The following is a 10,696-nucleotide window of genomic DNA, read 5'->3' on the forward strand; positions in this document are numbered from 1 at the left end:
TTAAAATCTGGAAAAAAAATCAATTGGATGTTTTAAGTTGTAAAATGTTTTCTAGTTATAAAATGTGATCACCAGAACTTGTCTCTATAGTTTCATAATAAATAAGACTATACAAGTGAAAAAACTCTGATCCAGATTTTTCCCTTTATCAGAAAAAGACCAGTACTACTCCAAAGTGTACCCATATGAAATTTTTTCTGTAAGTGTAAATTCTCTATTTTATTATTCAAAAAACAAATACTTGTCATAGTAGGTAGCTGGAGATACCAATAAGAACAATATCACTTTCTATGATTTCCATCATTTTTATCTTCTCATGTAATTGTCACAACAAAGTTTTCCAATGAATACTACCCTCTTTTTTAGAGAGGAGGAAATTAAGTCTTGGTTAAAATGACTTACGCAAAGTCTCACAAACAGTACTTAGCACAGCCAATACTAAACCTCAGGTTCTCTGAGTTCATATGTTCTATCACTACTTCTGCCGCTATCTATACTGTATATAAGAACCAGTAATAATTCGCTATAACTCTGGTCCTATTTCACTTAAAATATTTTCCACTTAAAACTATTTCTGACAGCTGGGCATGGTAGCATACAACTGTAATCCCAGCACTTGGGAATCTGAGGCAGGAGGATTGCCAAGAGTTTGAGGCCAACCTGGGCTACACAGTGAGTTCAAGGTCAGCCTGAACTACATAGTGAGATCCTATCGCAAAAAATTTTTTAGAAATATATATAACCGGGAATAGAACTCAGGATCTTATGCTTGCCAGGCAAGTGCAGCGCCCCTGAGCTACATCCCCCACCCTAAAAATATACATTATTGAATTCCACTGACTTTTGTGTAGCATATTCCTTATTAAAAACTCTATAGATCAACAAACTTACAAGTTCTTCCTAATACGTTTAATGTTTATATACTTACTACTTTTAGAATTAACACCATAATCTGATATCTTCACTTGGAAATGAGAAAAATAAGTATGATTCAGAGAATCTGTGACTTCTCTAAGATTACAACAGAAATTAAATTCAGATGTAGGATTAAGCTAAGATTATCTCTACTGTCTTATTCTAATCAGCTCCTTTATGTCTTCTTTGTGATAGTAATAGGCAATAAGAGAATCTTAATATGTAACATATTTATAAGACATCTCATATGAAAAGCCCACAGAAATAAATACTACCTACATTACTTTCTGGATCTGATAATATGGCAGATGCCAAAGTTGCAATATGTATTTTCTTTTCCTGTAGCTTCTTCTTCCTCTCAATCAAATGTTCTTCTATAGTCAGCTCTCGAACAGGTTCTTCAATGACCTCTGAAACAGATTCAATTTTCTGTTTTAAACATTACTTATAAATAGCCAAGAAAATTAATTAATAATTTTCTTTTAACACTGATAACAATGAAAGCTAAGAATATTGTATTCATTACTATATATATATCATCCTTTTCAACAATCATGTAACTCATTTGACTCATTTCGTAGATAAGGAAAGTACAGGCAAAAGGAAAGAAAGTAACTGGGCTAATTTCATAAACCTAACAGAAATGGGATTCAAACTCTGGTAATATTATTCTACAGCTCACATTCTTAACTACAATGTTAATAAACTCCCAATAAGGGGAATTCAGATTTACCTTTTTCTAAATACAGAATATTATTTGTTTTCAACTCTATGCAGTACTTTTAATTACACAAAACTTGTCCACCTTAAGAAATTCACAGAGAATAAATTTAATGAGCACAAAAGCATTATCTGTAATGAGCCTATGATAGATGACTGAAAACAGTTAAATAATTAACCTCCAATTTCATTTACACAATTACCGAGGTTTGCTAAATGAAGGTAAAATTTAATCAGTTTGTTCTGTCAGGGATTCTAAATGAGTATAGTTTGAAACAATAAAATTTGTCCTTTCTTACTTCAATTACTGGCTTTTAGAAATCCACATTTAGTGATCTAAACAGACATATACAAAGTATAATTGCTCTAGTAATAAACCAGGATTTATACCACGAAATTATTTTTGAAACTTAAAGTGAAAAAGATAGCTGTTATTAGTAAATAAGCCCTTATCTTACAATTAAAAGAAATTCAGAACAACTAAAATTTGTAAATTTTTCCATAATAAAAAAACATGCATCAAAATCCACAAGCTATGACTTTCAAATGTGGAAAAATGTTCAAAATGACCTTTAAATTAGCAGTACCCCAAAATATATACACCAGATCTTGCTGAAAATTAATTCACTTATTATTATATAAAAAATGTAATTCTGAATTAACTATTTAGTCAATGTAAAGATGCACCCTATTACCTTCCTCAAGTTCCAGCTCTTCTTTTTGATCCTCTTCATCTCTGTCACTGTCAATAACTATTAGGGCAAAATATATGTATTGAAATTGTGATAATATACTTAAGTCGTGAGACCATAAAGAAAAACAGGGAAATGATTACCACAAAACTCAAGTGAGTAAGTATGTCTATAGGGAAGGAGCAGTTAGTGATTCAAGGAAGCACAATAAAAGGTTTTACATGCTGGCAATATTTATTTCTTGCCTAGATTTCCCTCCTAGTTTTATGGGGTGTGTGCTTTTTGATAAACCATGCAACTTCATATCTTTCTTTCTTTCTATGTATTTTATTTTACAAACATACACCAAAAGATACATTAAAGTTGATCATGGTGGCACCTGTAATCCTAGCATTACAGCAGAAGGATCACAAGTTTAAGGTCACTCTGGGCTACAAGTGAGTAAAAGGCCAGTCTGGATTATAACAAACACTATACACATTTTAAAAAGAAGGTCAAAGATAATTAATATGCCCTAAACAAAAGAATTTTGGGGCTACAATGTAGCTCACTGGTAGAGTGCTTGCCACAAGGCACTAGGTTTGATCCCAGCACTGCAAATAAATGAAGCAAAAGAGTTTGGTGAAATAAATTAGTTGCAAAGAAAATCACTGGAACCTTGAGCTTCAGTTATATTCATACTACAATGAATACCTGATGAATAATCATCTCTACTTCTGGTCAAAAGCATCAATCTTGCTATATGGCTAACTGTGGCTACTCCTATTTTGTAGACATAAGTAAATGTCAAAATAAAACTAAAAATTTTAAATCAAAATATAGGTTTTAATATTAGTAGCTAATGTTTAACTAAACATCACTCAGACTCACCGGGTTTCTCCCTGGTCTGTGGAATTATACCACTTTTATCTTTGATAGGAAGCAAGTGAATCAGTTCCTTCTCTGGTGCAGTTTGCAGAGTTCTTGGTATTTTTTCATATTTATCTATGATGCGCTCATGCTTTCGTTTCTTGCCATGAAGTGGCTCACTGCAGAAAAATAATTCTATTATTTTAATATATCTTAAAAGGTTGATGGGAATATAAACTAGTACAACCATTACAGAAATCAGTATACAGATTTCTCAAAAAACCAAAAATAGAAATTCCATTCAATGTAGGCTATTCATTCTCCTTCTAGGAATCTTCTCAAGAATTAAAATCATCGGGGCCAGGGATTTAGTTCAGTGGTTCCGCCACTGCCTCACAAGCGCAAGGCCCAGAGTTCGATCCCCAGTACAAAAAAAAAAAAAGAATTAAAATCATATTACAGTGATACAGGCATAGCCATGTTTACAGCAGCACAACTCAGAACAGCTAAATCACGGAATGGCCTATGTACCTATCAACAGATGAATGGACAAAGAAAATGTGGTATTTATACACACAATGGAGAACTACTCCCCCGTAAAGGAGGACAAATTTGAGTCATCTCTAGGAAAACAGATGCACCCTGAGACCATAATGTTAAATGAAATAGATATACAATCTTAAATATCACATGGTTTCTCTCCGATGAGAAATCCAAAATATAAAGAGCAAAATAAAAGACAAATAATAGAAAATAGATCTTTTGCAGCAAAAAGGAAGGGAACTAAGAGATGCGAGGAAGGGAAGGGAGGGGAGGAGATAAAAAAAGAATTGAGAGGTGTTATTATATGTACCAACTCCCATGAGGACTGTATTCATAATGTACTGCAAACATGTACTAGTGAAAAATAAAAATTGAAAAGAATATATATACCTTAACACACTCCCACCAGCTTGAACTACTAGTGGGTTTTGGTTTTTTTTGGTACCGGAGATCGAACTCAGGACCCTGCACCTGCAAGGCAGGCGGCGGAACCACCGAGCCAAACCCCTGGCCCTTCCAGTGGTTGTATGACTATCCAATTGGGCAGCTTGAACCACAGGTGGTACAAATGAATCTAATCACTTTTATTGGTCTTTTTACTAATAAAATTAATAAAAAGTTTATAAATGGACCAAATCAAGTTAGTTGCATGAATGTGAATAATTAGTGCCCAAGTTCAAATACTAATACTATTCATACCAATTAAAATTAATTAATTTTAAATTATTAAAAAATAAAAAATATTATTAAAAATTGATTCAACAACTTATTTCATTAAATTAAAAGAAATTTATTTATATTCATGAATAATTCACCAAGAATTTTTTAAATTTCAACATGGAAATCTTACAAGCATCCCATTGCCAATAACTACTGTACCACAAACTAGCTGTATTACAATTATTGTATACTTTTTTTGAGAGTCTCACTATGTAGTCCAGGGTGGCCTCCAACTCATGGCAATCCTCCTGCCACAGCCTCCCGAGTGCTGGGATTACGAGTGTGCACCACCATGTTAATGTTTTCCTTAAAGAACTGTAATATAATGATACTTGGTCTGCTAAATCAATGACTTTCTTTGCATTACTGTAATCAAAGAGCCCCTGAGAAGCAGTAGAAGCCACCTGATGAGACAGTCATTCATCCACTGTGCTGGTTCAAGCCAGCGGAAATAATCAAATTCAAATCAGAGCCGCCTAGCAGCAAGACATACAAATTACAGCCCCACAGTGAGCATGTTAAAAGATACCTAAAGACTTAACATTTTACCCTTGAAATGAGTTAGGACCCAGATGTTAGGAGCACTCCCCTATCCCTGCAAAGCAAAAAATCCAAGTATAACTTTCTGGGCTTTTTTGTTTTTTGGGTTTTTTTTTTTTTTGGTACCAGGGATCGAACTCTGGTCCTTGCACTGCGAGGCAGGCACCGGAACCACTGAGCTAAATCCCCGGCCCTGTTTTTGGGGGGTTTTTTATTTTGTTTTGTTTTGGTTTTTTTGTTTGTTTTGCAGTAGCAGGGAATGAATCCAGAGCCTCTGCACTGAGCTACATCCCTACTTCTTTTATTTTTATGATGGGAAAGGGTTTTGCTAAGTCACTAAATTATCCAGGCTAGGCTCAAACTTGGGATCCTCCTGCCTCAGTTTCCCAGTGTGCTGGAATTACAGACATGCACCACCAAGCCCAGCTTCAAGTATAACTTTTGATTTCCCAAAAGTTTAATTATTAATAGTCTGCTACTGACTAGAAACCTTACTGATAAAAACTGATTATCACTGTACCTCAGATAAACCTCATTGGCTACTGCCACTGTACAAAGCTAGCACATATTTTATGTTATGCTTATTACATAGTGAAAAATACTTGAGAACCATGAGCGATCACTTTATAATGTGATCTACAATTCACTAGAAATGAACCACTCATGCTGAAATAACTTTTATCACAGCATTTTCAGCAGATACTCAGAACACTTGAGTTCATCACAATGGTAACAGGATGCTGAGCCAAGGATGACACTGTGTTCTTTTACATTCTCAAGATCTTCCAAAGCAAGCATAGCATAGCATACCACTTTGAAGATTAAAGTTCAGATATACACCATGTGATTGTGACGGAAGAACCAGTTTTCCCTACCTAGCAAGCTAATGGCATTAAGTGATATCATGTCATAAAGAACTAATGACTGTTTTGCAAATTACTCACCTAGAACAGCATTGTTCCCCATTCACTATACTTCACTGTTCAAATTCAAATTTTTTTTACTTAAAAAATAAACTGAGGGCCGGGATTTAGCCCAGTGGTTTTGCCACCTGCTGTACAAGTGCAAGGACCCAAGTTCAAGCCCCATACCCAAAAAATAAATAAATAGATAGATAGATAGATAGATAGATAGATAGATAGATAAACTGAGTAAGTTTACTCTTTGTAAACACTGCTCACAGATAAGTGATTTGACCTAGTCACCTAAGTAAAATTCAGAACCAAGTTTGTGAATGATAATCCAAATGAAGTATTACCTAGATGAAAGATCTCTTGTTAGAAAAGATGCTCTTTGTCCTAAGTCCTTCATTAACTGTAAGTCATCTTCATCCATCATATCTAAAGGAAGAGCTTCCTCTTCTTCTTCCTCTTCCTTCTCCAGTCTTTTAACTGCTCCACAAAAGAAAACTCAAATTTAGACATTTAGAACTCTCTGCATGTTTTATGTCCAAGAGAAAAAGCTTAAATTTTTCTAAACCTTAGTCCAATGTTTCTAGTGGGAGTACTTCTAACATATCAGGCACAATACAGTAATTCTTTGTGGTACTGGGATACCAAGAGCATTCCCAGGTCATTGTAACAACAAAAAATAATGTCTTTACATATTCTGAGATGTCTCTCAGGGCACTTGAGAACCAGTAACTTAGTCTCTTAGCTTCTTTTATCTCCAATAACTTTTGCTTCCATTCTACTTCAGCTATACTCTCCAAGGGCCATATCCCAGACCTTGGTCCTCACTCCACCGTGGCTACATCCTTTTATCCTTCTAGCTCTCACTCAGTTACTTCCAATGTATTTCTTCATTAACTAAATATATAGATCTTCAATCCTTCAACCACTCCACTTTACCTACCAATATGTTCTGTCTTTACTGTCTCACTGTGACTGCATGGTAACACTTCAACCATTTTTATGCCAATATTCTCAAGTACTTTTCTTTCTATACTCAAGACATTCACATCTAACAAAACTCTACTACAAATAATTTAATTTTCTTTTCTGTTCATTGTCTTGGTTGTTCGCTCTTAGAAAAAAAAAAAAAAAAAAGAATGCTGACTGCCAGAAACCTTGTTAAATGCTGAGGATTCTGCTATAAAAAAGACAGTCTGAGTGAGGTCCCCCACAGAATTTTTAATTCTTCCTAACAGCGGGAAGACTGGTAAGAATTGCTATATAAATGTACACACTGCACAGAATCAAATTTCTATCTGCCTTAAATGGACATTTCATTTCTTGAACAAATTACCAGCAATCAGTGTTTCCTTGGTCAACTTTTGCTCTTCCACGGAATATTTTTTCACATATCATCACACTTCTAATCCCATCCCCACTTCATACTCAGAGGACCTACACAGCTTCCTACTTTTAAGAGAAAAGTGAGATCATAAGCCAAAAACTTCTATCTCCCAGGCCAGGGATTTAGCTCAGTGGCACTGTGCCTGCCTCACACGTGCAAGGTCCTGAGTTTGATCCCCAGTTCTAAAAAAAAAAAAAAACTTCTAACTCCCATACCAGATTAAATAGCACTTGCATCTCTGCCCCCTATTCTCTTCTGACAGAGTTCGCTTAGATGCTGAACTGTAAGAATAAAGAAATCTTTTGCTTTTATTGTGGAATTATTAGTACATCATATTTTTAAATTGTAAAACTTAGAACTCTTTAAAAGTGTCCAACTCACCCAATTAATTTTTTACTTAAAGTACTTAGAGTTTAAGTGACCAATCAAGTTCATATAGCTAAAAAGTAACAAGAGAAAAGCCTCTTCCTGACTTCTAGTCTAATGACCTTTCATACATCACAGTAGTAAGTGGCCAAGGAATCAAACTGTCAGGATTGAATGAGATGAACACTTCAAGAGTAGTTATTTAGTAAACAGACAAAGTCAAATATGAAGTACCAGTAAAGCTGTAGAACTGGCAACTCAAAATTTTCATATTACTTTTATGTTTTGAGAAGCTGGAGTTTTTGGATAGTATTACAAAATAATTCTGATAATTATGGCTCAATTTTACTCCTAGTTTAGAAGTGAAAAGAAGGGCCGGGATTTAGCTCCATGGTTCTGCCGCCTGCCTCGCAAGCACAAGGTCCCAAGTTCAATACCCAGTACCAAAAAAAAGAAGTGAAAAGAAAAGTCAAAAGTTTAGAAAGGAAATGCAAACTGGCAACACTGTGAAGAGTGCATCAGAGAAAATCAGTGTTTAAATCCCAGTGAATGGGAAAGCCCTGGCAAAATGCCCAACATTTATTCACATGGCTTGTTTTTCCAAGTACTACTTCTTTAGATGTTTTCTAGACAAACTAAAAGCAGAAGCTACTAGTATTTCTCACTCTGAATACTACACTGAACTGCATCATACTGATTGTGATAACACATTAGGACTACTCTTTTTACCTACTCTTAAGATCTGAGAACAGGAGTGATTACTAGAAAGCAAAGCTACTTTCATGAAGAACAACGCAGAAAAATTCAATGGAAGCTAGGGTATGTGGTTACTCTCACAATTACCTGGTCGTATTTTCTTTGGGTCCTCCAATGGGATGGGATTTTTAGATGCAGCATCTTTTACAGCTTGCCTTAGTTTCCTCTGTTCTTTTCGGTACTTCTTTAGTGTGCTTTGTTGTTTAAATTGCTTATTTTTCAGCTTGTTTTCAAGTTTGACTTTACTAGTTTTCAGCAACTTGCGAAAGCTTGGGACTTGTTTTTTATTTCTTCTCTACAAAAAAGTAACAAGGGGTGAGAAATTTCAATTATTTTATTTTTTAAATCAGGTTGAAGAGAATTGATTTAAATTTCATCAGACCAATTCCACTAGTTTAATGCCTCACAGCCATGGATCACAGTAAGAGTTAAAACCAAGCATGGTGGCTGCGTGCTGGTAATCCCAGCACTCAGGAAGGCTAAAGCAGGAGGATCTCAAAATTGGCCAGCCTGGGCAATTCAGCAACTTAGCGAGATCCTTTCTCAAAATAAATAATAAAAAAGGGTTGAAGATGTAGCTCAGCACAAAGGCCCTACATTCAATCCCCAGTACCGCAAAAAAAAAAAAAAAAAAAAAAGTTGAAACAATTATGAAAGTAATCCTACAGAGTGGCATTAGAGCATCAGTTGTTCCACCTGGGGCTTTCTTGCAACTAGAATCCATAGCCACTCATAAGGACCTAACATCTTTTAAAAAGACTCCGGGACTAGGGATTTAGCTCAGTGGTTGCGCCGCCTGCCTCACAAGCACAAGGTCCCAAGTTCGATCCCTGGTAAAAAGACTCTGATTCTAAGGCAAACGGTTATTCAAGGATAGATTCACACCTGTAATTTAAAGAAAAATAATGGATGTCTTCAACAGTAACGACCAATATTTCTATACTGTTTTATCGTTTACAAAGTGCTCCAACAAACCACCTCCAACAGCCTAGTGAGAGCTGTTATCCTCACATTTCTGATGAAGAAGCAGAGGCACAGAGAGATTATGTCATTTGCCAAAGATCCTAAACTAAGGCACAACTGAATTTCCTGTGACTCTTCATTCAGAAATTCAAATCCAAGCACTCTCTTAATTTTCAATGAGAATCAGAGCAAATTACTAGCTTTCCTATCTCTGTCCTTCAAACGGACTAGTCTCGGGTCCAGTAACTCATATCATACACTTATTAAGAGGTACAACCTGCTTCTCATCTGTAAGAAAAGGGTTCGAAATGCGGTCTAGAATAACCCTTCAAAGTCTGACATTCCATAGGTTTAAGATTTAGTGCCTGTCCCAACGCGCCCCCCTGAAGCTGTAGGGGCGCACAGTGGAAGACTAAGAAATCGGCAAGGACCTGAAGGCTGACCTTGCACAGATCCTGGAAGGACCCCAAGCCAGGCCACCTCCCCCTGGGCAAGTGTGAAAAGGTAAACCAGGCTGGGACTCCGTTAACTAGAACAGTCCTTAAGGCGCCGGAACTGGTCTCCGGAGGACACTTACCGCCTTCATCCTTAGGCCTGAAGGAAGTTCCAACCCAAGTTCACCAAGAGGAAGGGTAATCCAGGAACCCCCGAGACTGACACACGTGCCCGAACCACTAAAACTCCAGGACCGGAAGCAGCCTCCAGTCCCTCCCCATCCTCCACCGACGGAAACGTGAGGCGGGACTTCCGTAGGTAGGTCAGACGCACGCCCCCTCGCGGTGACTGTCCCGGCCCTGGGAGGCAGCGACCCGGCGTGCGCGCGCACCGGCGCACGCACACCCAGAGTGGAGCCTGAGCCAAGGGCGGGTGACAGCGGGGACGTGGATTCCTTAAGAGGTTCCTTGACTGGTTCTTTGGCTCTCAACCATTTTCTTGAAGAAATCATGCTCCTCCTCTCAGAATGTGAGGACTTGACTTTTTACATCAGCGTACTGGATTTTGTGTCCTTCTTCACTCACGTGGCTTATCTCATCCTGTTACAGGTCCTGGTTTTCCTAAACCTTTTCCTCCGTAAGATTTTGAGGACAGAGTGAAGCTTATTTCTTGTGTTTATTGCTCCTTCCTCAGTGGCACTCTGGGTGTGTTTGTGGAATAAGTGATTTCTTTTTTTTCTTTTTTTCTTTTTGGTACAGAGGATCGAACTCAGGACCTTGCGCTTACCAGGCAGGTACCGTGTCCCTGAGCAACATCCCCGGCCCGACAAGTGATTTCTTCACCCATGTCACTCAAAAGTGTATGGTTTTTACTGTTTTGTTTTTAAATGTATTTTCTTT

General features: G+C 36.9%; 1 protein-coding gene across 5 annotated transcripts in view; it reads right to left on the bottom strand.

The window, feature by feature from the left end:
- The window catches only part of Noc3l (NOC3 like DNA replication regulator), a 48,766-nt gene extending 38,649 nt beyond the window's left edge, over window positions 1-10,117 (bottom strand). For all 5 annotated transcript variants that reach the window (XR_015440370.1, XM_021253073.2, XM_021253075.2 and 2 more), the window contains exons 1-6: window positions 9,940-10,117; window positions 8,487-8,694; window positions 6,238-6,370; window positions 3,198-3,355; window positions 2,331-2,387; window positions 1,195-1,325 (exon numbers count right to left, since the gene is read on the bottom strand). Coding sequence is in view for 4 of the 5 variants with exons in the window: in XM_021253073.2 (XP_021108732.1) it covers window positions 1,195-1,325; window positions 2,331-2,387; window positions 3,198-3,355; window positions 6,238-6,370; window positions 8,487-8,694; window positions 9,940-9,948 (696 nt within the window). In the remaining variant the exon portion in view is untranslated. The remainder of the gene's footprint in view (window positions 1-1,194; window positions 1,326-2,330; window positions 2,388-3,197; window positions 3,356-6,237; window positions 6,371-8,486; window positions 8,695-9,939) is intronic.
- Window positions 10,118-10,696: the final 579 nt, after the last annotated feature.

This window comes from Heterocephalus glaber, unplaced genomic scaffold, assembly GCF_053883595.1.
Source record: "Heterocephalus glaber isolate CG9 unplaced genomic scaffold, H.glaber_assembly_v1.0 deba00001497, whole genome shotgun sequence".
Classification (NCBI taxonomy): domain Eukaryota; kingdom Metazoa; phylum Chordata; class Mammalia; order Rodentia; family Bathyergidae; genus Heterocephalus; species Heterocephalus glaber.